The following is a 16,604-nucleotide window of genomic DNA, read 5'->3' as shown; positions in this document are numbered from 1 at the left end:
ATGTTCTCATTAACTGGGTCTCACACAGATGGGCTTGTGATTGGCTTCTTGTACCGTAGAGAACAAAGACTGTATTTGTGGTCATTCTTGGATGGTTTTTATATTTGCTTTTAGCTATTGTGGGAGTAACTGAGTTTCAGCAGTTTACCCCCGCAAGTTATCAGGACAACTGCTCAAATATAAGTGTCTCATTCTGAACAATAACAGTAGGAAAGCTAGCTTCCTTTTGAATTGGGGTGATTTTATGAGTGTTATATGCCAGTTTATTAGGATTTACTTTTTTTCATAAATTACTCGGATGATACTTGACAAAGATCACTTTTTCCAAAGCAGGTTTCTCCTGTTGGATCCCCTAAAAGTCAGTTTGAACCAACTGTTGAAAAGTTTTCATCTATTTCTGTAATTACTGATATTTCTCTTGCTCTTAATTGATCTTGTCTTCCTCTCTGAAGCTATCGTTTCGTCTGGCTCTCAAATCACTAAATTAAGCCAGGGATTGAGGTCTTTGGGGGCAGTGTGTATTAATGACACCCATGGAATTGTTCCTGTTTTGTGAAGACCTCTGTTGATCTGTTAACCTCCACAGAGCTGGTCTGGATTTAGTAACATTGTGGTCAAAAGCCCGGGCTTTGAAGTCAAACCTCGGTTTGAAACACAGCGTCCTGCATTTATTAGTTATGTGGCCTTGGATGAGTTATTTTAGCTCCTTCCTCTTCCATTTTTTCATCAGTCCATGAAATTAATAATAATGCCAGCTTCTTAAGGTTGAAATAGACGTTAAATGTGGCTAGAATAGTGTTTTAATTATGATGCGCTCATCTGAATTTGGAGGTTAATATTAAATATCACTGGATTAAAGTATTGCCATTGGCTTTTTTTAGACTATATACATTTGCACCCCCTCCTACCCTTGTAAAAATAAACTGGAATGACACATCTCTGCCTGTGGTCTTCTTGAAGTTTCTCTGAGCTCTTCAGCTTTTCATTGGGATGGGGTGTCAGATGAACTCACTGAGTTTGTTGGAACAGCCTTCTTAAAAGGTCTGCTTGTGTGCGGTGTTGGTCTCCTGGCCCAGTGCCCTTCGTTCATCCTTCTTTCTAGGCGGAGACAGTGGGAGAAGTGGTGACGGGAGGTTATGCTGTGATCTTGGGCAGGTCACTTAGTGTGGGCTTTGCTTTTTTTGCAGTCTTATAATTAGGAGTAGTTTATTTAATTTTTAAAAACCTTACAAAATACTGTCAAATACAGGAAAAATGCAGAAAATAACGTAATAGACATCACTCAGATTTAATCTGCATTAATGTTTGACCACTTTTAAAGGTCCTTTAAAAGCAAAGATTCTTTAAAAAAAAAAAACAAACTCATTCTAAACGGAATATTCAGTGGAATATCTGGTTTAAGCAGAAACTTTTGTTAGAATCTCAGGTTTTTAAAACTGGTTGGGACCAGGAATAAATATGTGGGCGCTGTTGTTAGGGGGGTGGTGGCTAAAGCCTTAAGAATGAAGTGGTTTCTCCAGAGGACGTTGTAGGGAGTGAGACATAGAGGGAAATGACAGAGGGTCCAGTGAAGAACAGGCTTCCCAGGTGGCGCTAGTGGTAAAGAACTCACCTGTTAATGTAGGACCTGGCTTAACGTAGGAGACCTGTGTTCAATCCCTGGGTTGGGAAGATCCCCTGGAGAAGCGCATGGCAACCCACTTCAGTACTCTTGGCTGGAGAATCCCATGAGCAGAGGAGCCTGGTGAACTACAGTCCATGGGGTTGCAAAGAGTCAGACACCACTGAAGTGACTTATCACACACCAGTGAAGAACACTGAAAAGGTGTGGTCAGAGAGTTGGAAGCAGAGTGAGTCCTGTAACTCCAAGAGAGGAATTATAGGAAACACACCATTGTTTCCATGCAAATACTACTGTGCTCTTAGGTAAATCTATTTATTGATATAAAACAGAAGAAGGCTGAGATGGGTTGATACTATTATTGGGGTTTTTTTTTGGTGGGAAGGGAGTTGAGATTATTAATGGTTTTGTGATCAGAAGTAAAAGACAAGAACAGCAGGGTAGCCATTTTTCTGTTCACGTCCATTGGTAGAGAAAATCCTGCAGAGGAAAAGCCTCCTACTTATGTTGAAGTTGGCATAACCTGCTTGCCACAGACCTTGATGCTTGGCAAGCTGGATAGATGCTGTTCCTCCAGCCCAGCGGACATGAATAAACAAGGCATTATTCCCCCTGCCAAGAATGGTGTTAGGGTGATGACTGTGTATCCTGCTAATCTCTGAGGGGTTTCCCTGAATATGCTTTTTTTTGTGTGTGTGTGTGGTTTGTGAAATATGGACCTCACGCAAAATTACACTATGAATTTAGTTCAAACCAAAAGATCAGTGTAGAATTCAGAGCGATTAATCTAGTAGTAGCAAAGTGGTTTTTGTGGTATTTTTTATCTTAGATCTCCAGACCAGCACATTTAAATTCTGCGTTGCATGAAAAAGCAGACCAAGAAAAAGTGTACACAGGTGACTTGACTTGAAAAGATCATTTAGTGATTAGGGTGTATGTGGGCGCAGGTAGTTTGTGCCTAATCTTTGGGATTGGGATAGAAACTATTTTGAATATCAAAGCCGGCATTTCCCACTGCAGTAACACCAGAAGTTTGTGTGTCTATAACAAGAGTTTTCACTCATTACCTTTTTCAGTCACCAGTTCCTGTGGGTCTCATACCTGACATTCCCTCAGAACAGCACACAGGCTTTAGTGAGTGGTTAGCACAGGCCCGCCTCCAGATCGCTTAGCAGAGTCAGGGGTCTGATGCAAAAACACAGCAGGGCATCTAGGTGCTTTCCGCAAAGCAGCAGCACTCTGAGGTCTCACAGTTACTGTCCTCAGAATTCTGAGGGCTTTCGATAATACTCTGTGTGGTTGGCAAGCACATACCTGACCACATGCAAGAAGGTTCAGAAGTGTGAGGGTAGAATGAAGAAAACTGGTTAATTTAGAAGTAAAGGTTTGTGCAATAAACATGACTGCAAAAAAACAAAACAACAAAATGGTGTGAAGCTGTATTTGAAATGATTGCTCAGGCTGGGAGAGAAAACCACAATGGAGGTGGATAACAAAAAGGGTGATGGGTCAGAGGTTATGCTACGAACAAAGAATAGGCTTAGCAGGCATAGAAGAAAGAGCTGAGTTTCAGAAATAAAATTTTCAGAGTTTGAAAGTTCTTAGGTGAATCTTTGCAGAATATAAGAAAGCTTGCCGTGTATCATTTATTAAACCAGAGGAAAGTTACAGATGAGGGAGTGTTTATTGAGGGGACAGTGGAACTTGTGGTGAAGAATTATAAATGAGACCTGAAAAGATGGCTCCCCAATATCTGGCTTGGCAACCCTGGTGGCATTGAAGTGGTTGAAAAAGAGATCAGCAGAGTGAAATCTTTTCGTTTATATGTTTTTCCTCTCTAGCATAGTTTTAAGATAATTCGTAAGTACATGATGGCTTATCTATAGCAGTTTCAAATGAGACTAGTTTCCTAGGAAATTTTCTTCAGTATCTATTGAGCAGTAAATGCTACTACACACACACAGTATTGATACTCAGATACCATATTATTTTTATATAATGTTAGTTTTGGGGGTTTTTTTTTTGCTTTGTTATTCAGTTGCTAAATCATGTCTGACTCTTAGTGACCCTATGAACTGCAGTACACCAGGCCTCCCTGTCCCTCACTATCTCCCGGAGTTCACCCAGGTTCGTGTCCATTGAATCGGTGGTGTCATCCAACCATCTCATCCTCTGCCACCCTCTTCTCCTTTTGCCTTCAGTCTTGCTGCTGCTGCTAAGTCGCTTCAGTCATATCCGACTCTGTGCAACCCCATAGATGGCAGCCCACCAGGCTCTCCGTCCCTGGGATTCTCCAGGCAAGAACACTGGAGTGGGTTGCCATTTCCTTCTCCAATGCATGAAAGTGAAAAGTGAAAGTGAAGTCGCTCAGTCGTGTCCGACTCCTAGCGACCCCATGGACTGCAGCCTACCAGGCCCCTCCGTCCATGGGATTTTCCAGGCAAGAGTACTGGAGTGGGTTGCCATTGCCTTCTCCGCCTTCAGTCTTGCCCAGGGTCTTTTCCAGCATCAGAATCTTCTCCAGTGAGTTGGCTGTTCATATCAGGTGGCCAAAGTATTGGAGCTTCAACTTCAGCATCAGTCCTTCCAATGAGTATTCAGGGTTGATTTCCCTTAGGATTGACTGGTTTGATCTTGCTGTCCAAGGGACTCTCAAGAGTCTTCTGTAGCACCACAATTGGAAAACATCAATTCTTGGATGTTCAGCCTTCTTTATGGTCTTTTTTTTTTTTTTTTTTTTGCTAATACTATTTATTTAATTTATTTTTAATTGGAGGACAATTGCTTTACAATGTGGTGTTGGGTTCTGCCTGCATCAGCATGAATCAGCCATAGGTAAACATATGTCCCCTCCATCTTGAGCCTCCCTCCTTAGTGTTTTGATATGATATAGTTTTGATATATTACTGATACTATAGTTATAATGCTGTTATTTCCGAATGTGTTGGTACTTGAACAGCAAACTTGGGCTGTCTAGTCAGAGGAGCTGGTGGTAGACTTGCTTGGCCTCACAGATCTCTGAGTGTGTGATAACATTGTCAGCTGCAGGTGGATTGTAGTATCTGATTCAGCAAGTGTCAAGTTTGGTGGCAGTTACAGTTTTCTTTCTAATTTTAAATTTTCTAAAGCAGTGTGGCATCACTTGGGAACTTGTTAGAAATACTGATTCTTGAGCCCCAACCTTGCTGGATTAGAAACTCTGATGGCTTGTCCTGGCATTCTGTTCAAATCTTCTGAAGGATTCTAATGCATGTAAAATTTGAGAAACATGATAGATCATACCTGCTTTTATAGAAGCTTATAACATTTTATAACAATTCTCTATCTTGTCCCATTTATTCGGATCTATTTATCTTGATACCATCGTAATTTAACTGATGTAAAATTTTAATTTCATTATGGAAGAACTCACAAAATTTTAGAGTTTAATTCTAAGTAGTCATGATTACATTCAGAGTGGTATGTAGCCTTTCCCTTCTACAGAAAGTGAAAGTTGCTCAGTCCTGTCCAGCTCTTTGCGACCCCCATGGATTGGTTCTCCAGGCCAGAATACTGGAGTGGATAGCTTTTTCCCTTCTCCAGCAGATCTTCTCAACCCAGGAATTGAACCAGGGTCTCCTGCATTACAGGCAGATCTTTACCAACTGAGCTATCAGGGAAGCCCCATTATTTGATTCTAATGTAAGCTTGCTATAAAAATATTACTTGGGCAACAGCACACATCTATTGGGAAGGAATTACATTCCGTTCTTTTCAGTTGTTATTGTTTAGTCATTAAGTCATGTCCAACTGTTTGCAACCCCCATGGACTGTAGCCCGCCAGGGTCCACTGTCTATGGGGATTCTCCAGGCAAGAATACTGGGGTGGCTTGCCATGCCCTTCTTGGGGATCTTCCCAGCCCAGGGATCGAGTTGGAGTCTCCTGCATTGGCAGGCGGGTTCTTCACCGCTGAGCCACCTGGGAAGTCCGTCTTTTCAGTTAATCACTTGTAAAAATCTCAACACTCGTAGGTGGACGCTCTGCGGTTGCGTTTGGAAGAGAAGGAAACCATGCTGAATAAGAAGACAAAGCAAATCCAGGACATGGCTGAAGAGAAGGGGACGCAGGCCGGGGAGATCCACGACCTCAAGGACATGCTGGACGTGAAGGAGCGGAAGGTCAACGTTCTTCAGAAGAAGGTGAGGTGCACGTGTTCTGAACCCAGGGCCCTCTGCCTTGTACCCACATGCTGTCAAAGTCTGCCTGTCATTCCTCTGTTGTTACTTCTGCAGGTAGGAGTTGAAAACTGTTGTTGAAGGAGGTAGGTTGTTAAAACTGCTCTGCAGGTTCAGTTCTTAAAATTTCCAAGTAAACACTGTCTGGTATCTTCAGGCACATTCCCCATGTTACTCTTAGTGCACAGTGCCTTGTACATTGCCCGAGCGATTATACTGGCATCCCTCTGCCTCTCCTGGTCTTCTGTCTCGTACGGCAGCTGTGGCGACCTGTAGTGTAGTGCGTGGGCCGGGTGCTTGCTGCTCCATCCTTGGGGTTAAGAGGACTACAGTTTTGAATAGAGACACGTGCTACTGTACTGACATGTAATGTGCATATCTCAAGGAGAAGAAGACTTCCTTTCCTTTTTTACCTTAATCACTCCTGGGAAGAGGCTAACACTCTATAATCAATCAGGAAAGTACTACTGATCATCCGCCCCTCCCACATTTAGCTTCATTAAGGCTGCCTTTGAGGTGACGGTTGGAGTAGGCACTGCTGTTTACCTCTGCATTGAGGGGATAGATGAGAAGTATTTGACGTTGTCCCAGTTGATCCTTAACCTCTAACGATAGCCAGGGAAGATAACTCATCTTATTAAACCTCAAGTTCAGCTTTTCCTTTGTGCACAGAGGACTGTGTTTAGTATTTGTCCTCTGTTAAATTAGTTTGGTTTTCATCTGCTTTCGAGTAAACATAAAAGTTAGATCACTCTAAATAGTTGCCTATGATACGTTGTTAGTGGATGCTAATTTGTTGTATGTTTTTGCTAGTTTTAAATTATGAAAGTAATAAATGTTCAAGGTAAAAAAAATTCAAGAAGTACAAAAACATCAGAAATGAAATTATTTTTTCTCATTCTTTGACCCTGTCAGTGAAGCTCCTTAGATGTAACTTGCTGGTAGTTATTGTATACTCTTTCATCAAATATCTGGGTCTATATGTGGGCCTGTTTGTGTCACACACCTTTTTTTAAATAAGACAACTGGGATCATACTTATTTATTTGTTTAAAAGTAAACATGTTAGTGTCTTTTTATATGTAGCTTTATCTCATTGTTTTTAATGTCTGCATGGCCTTCAGTCTCTTACACCATGATTAACTGATGTCCTACAGCTGTGTCAGTAGATATTTATAGGGTTCCCCCTTATTTACATATTTATCATAACAGCATAACAGATAGCGACATAAATCACCTCATTCAAGAATGATACTGTGTGAATCCAAAAAAAAAAAAAAAAAACAGATGCCCAGTTTTTTACAAAGCCTGTGGCTTTTTTATATTCAGATGACTTTCTTCACAGCTTCATCAGACGATTGTTGCCAAACCTCTAAAAATTTCCACTGACCTCGTAGATAATTAAAAATGTCTACCTTCCTGATTAATATTTGTTTAAATCTGAGTGCATTTCATAGTTTTCTTTGGGAACCCACATGTTCCTGTCATTTTTACATTTTCTATCACATGGATTAATTTTTACCGTGTTGAACTGGCCTCTTTTCCTCATGCTTTGCAAAATATGTTTTGTTTGTCCTTTTCTTCTTTGTTTCCTTGGTGGTGTTTGTCTTAGAATTTACACTTCAGACTTAGTAGTCCTTTCCTCTGTGTCCTCTGAATTTTTTGTCATGCTCAAAGAGCCCTTATGCCCGCCAAGGTTATTAAGTATTAACACACGCTTTCTTCTGGTTTGTTTAAAGTTTCTTTTTTCTTTACATCTAAAAATTATTTTGTAACATTTATGTTTTGGCTGTAATGATTCAGCTTTTGTTCTTATATGTGGCCAGACAGCTGTCATTATAATGTTTATTAAATAATCTACCTTTTTTCTTCTGATGTGAGATGCCACAGATAAATTGTCCTGTAAATCTGGGCCTCTTTCTGGCCTGTTCCATGTATCTGCCTCTCTATCTGTCCCAGTAGCAAGTTTTATTAATTACTGCACTTTAATCATGCATTTAGTATTCAGTAAGGTTGTTCTGCTTTATTCTTTTCCCTTTTTTGTAGCAATTTCTGACTTTTCTCACTTGTTTCTTTCTCCACATGAACTTGAGCATCATTTTGTCAAATCTCTCTCTTCAAAGAATAGGTTTATGACTTTTCACTGGAACGTGATGTCTTAGAAATCAAGTTAAGGAAGTTTCAAGGGGATGATTAGCCTTGTCAAGTACTGCTGATGAGTTAAATAAGATGAAAACTGAGAATTTGCCATTGGGTTTAATACTGCAAAGGTCCTTTGTAACCTTGATTACAGCAGTTTCATGGAGTAGGGAAAGTATAATTTGTGTTTAGTTTTCCTAATCTCCGTATTACTTTTAGCAATGTATTTAATTTTTATGTCTGAATTTAACACATTTTAAAGTGAAGCAATGTCTGTTGACTGCTTTCTGTGAAAAATACTTAGTGTATTTATAATCACTCTGATTTTTGCTGGTAAACTTTGTTGTCTTTCGCTGTGCCTATGGTACTTTTCATATTTACATTGTGTTTCTTGTTGAGGGGAAAGAACTATCTTTTCTGTCATGGTAATTCACATTGTGTAGCCTTCATTTCTGCATTTCAGTGCATTTAATGTTTACTTCTAGCTGTTGCACCATAGCCTGCCTTGTTTCCAAGGTTTACATTTCATTTAATTCTTGGTTCCCCAAGAAATCCTTTGAACGCCTTTCCCAGAGTGGTCATGAGTGTATGCTTGTTGACCATGCATTTATATTATCTTTTTATATTTCATAATTTAGTTATTTGAGAGATACAAAAAACATAGAGAATAACATAATAAGTAATTGTAGTTATTCAACTTGGGAAGTAAAATTTCAAATACGGTCCAAGTTCTTTGGTATACGTTTTCTTGATAGTATTCCCCTCTGTTATCTCCCAGAAATAAATACTTGTTTTGGTGTTTATGCATGGACCCATACCTTAGGCCAGGATAATGTGTTTTTGTGCAACTTATGTATGTATTAAGAAAATAGACATAAGAGGAAATACACATGGCAAATAAATATGAACAGTTATTTACCCATTTACCCACACTGTCATCAGGGGAATGTAAAGTAAAAGATTAAGAAATCATTTTATACTTACCATTTTAAGCTATGTTGGCAAAAATTAAGTCAGTTAAGAAATCATTTTATACTTGCCATTTTAAGCTATATTGGCAAAAATTAAGAAGTCTGACAGTATCAGGTTTTGGTAACTATGGCAACTGGATTTCTTTTTCATGCAGTGCTGTTGGGCTTTTAAATTAGATACAGCTATTTTGGAAAGCACTTATTAAATGTAAAGGTACCCTGCCTTGTACATACACTTTAGATGAACTCCAAGGTATATATAGGAATGCTCATAGTAACCTTGTTTGGATTGAGGAAAAATATAAAACTGAGGAAACGCTGTGCAAATGTTCACTGACAGAACTGAGTGAGTGAGTTGTGGCATAGTCACACGGTGGAACAGTACCATTCGTTTTAGGGCAGGGAGTATTTGTATACACGGGAGTCTCCTTGGCTCCTCTGCTTCCTGAGGACATCTGTAGTCACACAGTCAGTGCGTTCTGTTGGGCTTCTGGTCGTCCCAGGCATCCTCCGCCGTCTTCACTCATGCTGACAACGTAGCACCTTCTGCTGTGCGCCCGGTGCTGTGCTAATGAGCACACAGACAAGACGTGGCTCCTGCTCTCAGACTCTCAGAGCTAAAGAGGCTGCTACACGAATGGCACACGTGGGCACAAAGCAGAGCATTTCAGATTCGACCTTGCGCGAGAGGAGTCTGAGAAAAGTCACAGCGGCTGAGTCTTGAAGATGCATGAAGTTTGCTTGGCAGATGGGGAAGGGGTGAGATGTCCCAGGCTGAGGGAGTGCTGTGAGTGAAAAAGGTGGGTCGTGTCCTTGCCAAGAGGGTCATGTCCCAGAATGGCACCTCCATTCTTCATACATTTGTAATACAGATTCTTAAAAATTCCTGGCAGATTTCTAGCTCTGAATGCTTTTTTCTCCCCCCTCCCCCTTATGAACTCTGTTAAAGAGTCTCTGGGAAAGTTATTCCCACTTCTTATATCATGAGAAGCTTTTCAGTGAATGCATTCATCTTTGTTATCCTGTTACTTTATTTAGGAAACTGGTAAGTAGAATTCAACTTTTCTTTCCCCTGGCCCTGAAGATTTTCCATTAGAAACTTTAGAAATTGATCTGCAGTGGGATATTAAGCATAACCTTTTAGGTATTGGGTTGGCCAAAAAGTTTATTTTGGTTTTTCCATAGCATCTTAAGGAAAAAACAAATTGAGCTTTTAAGCCAACCCATGGAACTTGAGATATTCCTGAAGACATGTCTTAATTCTACACAACACTTAACCTGCTTGGCTTCTTGATTTAGACACTTATTCCATAAGGAAGAGGGAGATGGTAACCCTACTTTCATCTTCTTCTTGGCATCTGCATTCTCTGATCATGTTTTCACAAATATTACTTATAACCATTTATTTAAGTAATATTTTAGCTATTTTAATATTTAAGGAGAATACCAGGAAATAATGTATTACTTTGGCCTATTAAATATGCGTTAAACTTTGTTTTTTGAGAATAGTAGCAGCTGTGGTAATGGCTGGATTATCCCACATTCTGGACCAGTTTGGGCTCTGTCTGGACCATCCCTGTTCATAGAGTTCTCAAAGCAGGAATACTGAAGTGGTTTGCCATTCCCTTCTCCAGTATATTCTCCAGGAATACACAGAAGAACAATACAAAAAAAGATCTTCATGACCCAGATATTCACCATGGTGTGATCATTCACCTAAAGCTAGACATCCTGGAATTCGAAGTCAAGTGGGCCTTAGGAAGCATCACTATGAACAAAGCTAGTGGAGGTGATGGAATTCCAGTTGAGCTATTTCAGATCCTAAAAGATGATGCTATTAAAGCACTGCACTCAATATGCCAGCAAATTGGAAAAACTCAACAGTGGCCGCAGGACTGGAAAAGGTCAGTTTTCATTCCAATCCCAAAGAAAGGCAATGCCAAAGCATGTTCAGACTACCACACAATTGCACTCATCTCACACGATAACAAAGTAATGCTCAAAATTCTCTAAGCCAGGCTTCAACAGTACATGGACCAAGAACTTCCAGATATTCAAGCTGGTTTTAGAAAAGGCAGAGGAACCAGAGATCAAATTGCCAATATCCACTGGATCATCGAAAAAGCAAGAGTTCCAGAAAAAGCATCTGCTTCTGCTTTCTTGACTATGCCAAAGCCTTTGACTGTGTGGATCACAACAAACTGGAAAATTCTGTAGGAGATGGGAATACAAGTCCACCTTACCTGCCTCCGAGAAATCTGTATGCAGGTCAGGAAGCAAGTTAGAATTGGCCATGGAATAATGGACTGGTTCCAAATTGGGAAAGGAGTATGTCAAGGCTGTATATTGTCACCCTGCTTATTTATTTAACTTCTATGCAGAGTACATCATGTGAAATGCCAGGCTGGATGAAGCACAAGCTGGAATCAAGATTGCTGAGAGAAATAACATCAGATAGGCAGATGATACCACCCTTATGGCAGAAAGCAAGGAACTAAAGAGCCTCTTGATGAAAGTGAAAGAAGAGAGTGTAAAAGTTGGTTTAAAACTCAACATTCAGAAAACTAAGATCATGGCATCCGATCCCATCACTTCATGGCAAATAGATGGGGAAACAATGGAAACAGTGAGAGACTTTAAATTCTTAGGCTCCAGAATGAATCACTGCAGATGGTGACTGCAGCCATGAAATTAAAAGACGCTTACTCCTTGGAAGAAAAGCTGTGACCAACCTAGAGAGCATATTAAAAAGCAGAGACATTACTTTGCCAACAAAGGTCCATCTAGTCAAAGCTATGATTTTTCCAGTAGTCATGTATGAATGTGAGAGTTGGACTATAGAGAAAGCTGAGTGCCGAAGAATTGATGCTTTTGAACTGTGGTGTTGGAGAAGACTCTTGAGAGTCCCTTGGACTGCAAGGATATCCAGCCCGTTCATCCTAAAGGAAATCAGTCCTGAATATTCATTGGAAGGACTAATGCTGAAGCTGAAACTCCAGTACTTTGACCACCTGATGCAAAGAACTGACTCATTTGAAAAGACCCTGATGCTGGGAAAGATGAAGGCAGGAGGAGAAGGGGACAACAGAGGATGAGATGGCTGGATGGCATCACTAACTCAATGGACATGAGTTTGAGCAAGTTCTGGGGATTGGTGATGGAAAGGGAAGCCTGACGTGCTGCAGTCCATGGAGTCACAAAGAGTTGGACACGACTGAGTGGCTGAACTAAACTGGGCCATCCCTGCCCGCCCACCATCTCTAGCTTTCTAGGCAATGAATGTATTTGTATGCATGGTGATAGCCTTGTGCTCCGAGAGTGAAATGAGACAATAGCAGATGGCCAGGCATGCTGTACAACGGGATTAGCATCGGCCCCTTCTTTGCAGGGCTCTCCCCGATGGTTTAAAGTAGTTTTGTGTTACAGTAGATCTCTTATTTTTATAATAAACCACTGACCTGGAAAATGTAACTGAGCATTTGAATCTGAGCTGCATTCAGAATGTGTGTTAAAATTGTACCGCCCCTTGCTTGATGGATTGTAAATGGTAATGGAGCTTGAAGTTTAATTTGCTGACGCAGGTGTTATCATCTCTCCTGTCTCTGTAATGTCTGTTTCTTTTGCCTGGCCTGCATCTCCAGTGTCCTGAGTGTCAAGTGTTTAGCATTCAGATCTAACAGTAGCGGAAAGCTACTGATGCATAGAATTAGAAGGTTTCCCCTTTCTTGGTTCTAGATTGGTTCTTTAAGTCTCCTGTTACTTTGTTTTCAGTAGGAAGTCAGGAAGAACAGGTTCTTTATATACTTTGTTTTCTGTGGAGTCTTAAGACTATGTTAGTTTTTTCAGTTTTTCCATATCATAAAATGAGAAGATATGTTTTATCATTGAAAACAACATTTACTAATTTATTCTGGGAAAATTAATATTTTAAAAATTGTGCTGCCTTGTCTTTAACAAGGGCTCCCCTGGTGGCTCAGTGGTGAAGAATCCACCTGCCAATGCAGGAGATGCGGGTCCCATCCCTGGGTTGGAAAGATCCCCTGGAGAAGGAAATGGCAACCCACTCCAGTATTCTTGGCTGGGAAATTCCATGGACACAGGAGCCTGCAGGGGCTACAGTCCATGGGGTCACAAAAGAGTCGGACACAACTCAGTGACTAAACAGCAAGAATGATTTTTAATAAGAATTACTTGCAGTGTTTTCTAAATATTGTTTTAAAGTCACAAGCTGTTAGCTAAGTTAGAAGAGGACAAGGTCAGGCCCTAATTGCATTTAAGTTGAAAGCTTAATATACTTAGGCATTAGGATTTCCCTTTTCTTTCTTTTACTTATTTTTTTAAAAAATTAATTTTTTTTTCTCAGTGGAAAATATATATAGCTAAATTCTTGCAGTATTTTATTGAAAAAACAATACATAGTCAATGAAGTCTGATTGACGGTGGTATTTCTGCTGGGGAGTGTGCTCCATGTGGATTTACTTTGCTTATGTAACTTTTTTCCCCCTTCACCTTTTCAAGTAAAACTTTAAGGAGGGTAGATGGTTGAACTTGCAAAGTCTGATTTAACTTCGTTTTTGTCAGCAGCATCTATGTGTGTGCTCAGTCGTGTCTGACTGTTCTGTTGATTGATTTTTGTATGTTGAATCAGTCTTGCATTCCTGGGATAAGAGTGGATATGTTTTTAAAGAGCTTTGTATTTTTCACCTGGGGAAATATGGAGCCCTGTTCTACCAGCGTTATTGTGGAGGCACTAAGGGCAGACCTGAGAGAATGTGGCCTTTGGATAAATTCTGTATTTTCAATGGCTAAGGCATAATGTAAATAAGAACCATTCAGAGGCTTATACTGTAATGCTTTGTACAGCATAGAAGTAATTTTGACCCTTATTAAAACATCATTTCTTTGGACTTTTGAGCAGCTTAGTAAATAATTTGAGGATTTATGGAATGTGTCCTTTTTTGGTTGATCGTGTGCCATATTAATATCCTCAGATTCTTGCAGTGTGCTGAATTCTGTTTTGACTGAACACACATTTTAAACTTGAAAAATGGTAATTGACAAGTCAATATGAAAGGGTCAGGTCCCTTTCGAGACAAAGGTTATTCTCAGTAGTCTCTCAGGAGACCTTGTAGGAGGAACTAGTCAGCGTATAAAGACATAGATAGGTATCTGGAAAGGGATAAAGGATTTGAAAAAAAACAACAACAACGCTTGATCAAAGTTTCAAAGCACAGTTAATATTCTGCTTAAAACTGCTTCTTATTTGACATGAATTAACTCGCATTGCCTTCTCACCTGTGGGAATCCCTATTTGGATAGATGCCTAGGTGCCTGTCAACTCTAGTTGAGAAGCTGAAATAATTAACCGCCTGAAGAAGTTAATATGAAATCAGACTTTGATGAAATCACTGTCTGTGCCCTTCCTTCTCTCTGCCACACCGATGTGTACCCTCACCAGAAAATAGCTTCTAGCATCAGACAAGTATTTTGTTCTTTATCTGTTTCATCTTCCTGTGATTGCTAGACCTCCTTACTTTTATCTCCTAACACTTTTTATTTTCCTACAGGGGTTTTTCAGCTTAGAAAAATCATTCAAGTTGACCAAGGAAAATTCCCTAAATTTGATGAGGTTCTTGGGTTTTGGTTGCATATAGTGAGGACCTGCTATTCCTGTCGTTCTGTCCTCCCAGCATCCCAGCCAGACCAGACTCTGACACAGCAGCTAAGCAGGCAGTTCTAAGTGAAGTGACTATTCATTGTAGACAGTATTGTGGGTATTTGAATAGAATGCCACCAATTAATGGTTTTTAACTTTTCTTATGAAAGCAGTTGGTGCTCTTCATGTAAAAATGCCCATGGCTCATTTGTGTGGACTGGAATGTGAGACATACCTTTAGGTCATCATTGAACTCTTGCTTCAAAATACCCAGAATTTGTGAAACAAACAAGTTGGGATACAAGGGTTCCTGTGTTCATGTGCTCAGTTGCTCAGTTGTGTCTGACTCTTCGCAACTCCATGAACTGTAGCCCACCAGGCTCCTCTGTCCATGGAATTCTCCAGGCAGGAATATTGGAGTAGGTTACCATTTCCTACTGCAGGGGATCTTCCCAACCCAGGGATTGAAACTGCATCTCCTGCATTGGCAGGGGGATTCTTTACCACTGAGCTACCACGGAAACCTAGTAAATACAGGTACAGAAGGATAATTAGAATAAACCCAGGATATGCTGATAATTAATGTCTGAGAAGAGCACCAAGTAGATACATGATTAAAAAAATAAAGGAAGAGCCTAAGATTCCTGAACCTACTTCACACAATAAATTTGACACTGATGACTGCTTAGAATAAGGGTGGAGGCATCATTGAAAAATTCTTTTCCTTCAAATGATGTTCAGAGTAGGTAGGTGGCTGCGAGAAGTATTGGGGGATTTCTTGTCCTTAGTACTACAACCTATAGAAAGTCTCCTCTACCTTTGCTCAGTGATTAGGGCCTGGCAGAGTAATCAGTTCCACTTGAGTAGGAATAAATCACCCATGTTGAAACATGATAGTTTCTGACAACTGGAAATGCTGATAAAAACCAAAACAAAAGATGTTAAGAAATCTGTGCCAATATGGAGCTGCTGTGCAGATCGATGGATTTACGTGCGGCCTGCATTCGACATCAGTCTTCTTCTTCCTCCATCAATTTTCCTCTCTCTTTGTAAAATAAAAATTGTATAAGGAAAAGAAAGGCTCTGTGTAGTGTAATAGTTATATTATTTCTCTTTTCTTTCCAGCCCAGTTACCAGGGATATACTCTAATTAGAGGGATCATTTTAAGGAAAATGTCTTTTTTCTCTAAATAATTATTTTAAAAGTATTTCCGTCTTGAATTCTTCATTGTTAGTTCTTTCCTATGATATTAGGCTGTTTGTATTACCTAACTGGACCTTTCCATTAATCATCAGGTCCACAGCTTCCCTGGTGCTAAGACAGTAAAGAATCTGCCTGCAGTGCTTGAGACCTGGGTTTGATCCCTGGGTCGAGAAGATCCCCCAGAGAAGGGCATGGCTACCCACTCCAGTATTCTCGCCTACAGAGTTCCCTGGACTGGGGAGCCTGGCAGGCTACATACAGTCCATGGGGTCACAAAGAGTCAGACAGGACTTAGCAACTAAACAACAACAAACAAAGCGATGATATATAAGAGGAGTTCTTAGTAGGATTAACTATTGTCCATCCCACTGCTGGATAACTAAAAATGTTTTGTATACACCCTCCTCCTGCACAGGAGGGAGTTTGTTTAATGCCTATGCAGCTAGTTTGCACATATCTGCATCTATTTCAAGTCTGTTTCAAGTCTTCCTCACTGATGGCAATTTGCCCAAAGAAGGCAGTTTTAGTGACCACTGCCCTTTTTTCATTTTGTCGGTTCCTCTCACTATGGAATGTTTATTTCTGCTCTTTAGAACTAAATAGGAGTCCAAGAATAGCCATCCTTTTCCTTCCCTCCAACTCAACAATCTGTTTAGACAGCTGAGTGATTGAATAAGAAAGCAGCTTAGGGGGAACTTGTTAAAGGGGATTTTACCTAGTTTAGCAGCTTCTATACCCGAGTATATCAGGAAAGGGTTTTTTTTTGTTTGTTTGTTTTTACCAGCAGAGAATAAATGGA

General features: G+C 40.2%; 1 protein-coding gene across 16 annotated transcripts in view; it reads left to right on the top strand.

Annotated features, from left to right (window-relative positions):
* ERC1 (ELKS/RAB6-interacting/CAST family member 1) overlaps positions 1-16,604 on the top strand; it is a 271,526-nt gene that overhangs the window by 83,389 nt on the left and 171,533 nt on the right. For all 16 annotated transcript variants that reach the window (XM_044940924.2, XM_044940927.2, XM_044940926.2 and 13 more), the window contains one exon: positions 5,633-5,800. In XM_044940924.2, coding sequence (XP_044796859.1) covers positions 5,633-5,800 — 168 coding nt within the window. The remainder of the gene's footprint in view (positions 1-5,632; positions 5,801-16,604) is intronic.

The sequence above is a fragment of the Bubalus bubalis genome, chromosome 4, assembly GCF_019923935.1.
Source record: "Bubalus bubalis isolate 160015118507 breed Murrah chromosome 4, NDDB_SH_1, whole genome shotgun sequence".
In the NCBI taxonomy this organism is placed as follows: Eukaryota; Metazoa; Chordata; class Mammalia; order Artiodactyla; family Bovidae; genus Bubalus; species Bubalus bubalis.
Note: the sequence above shows the minus strand (reverse complement) of the source record. Positions and strands in the feature narration are given on the sequence as shown.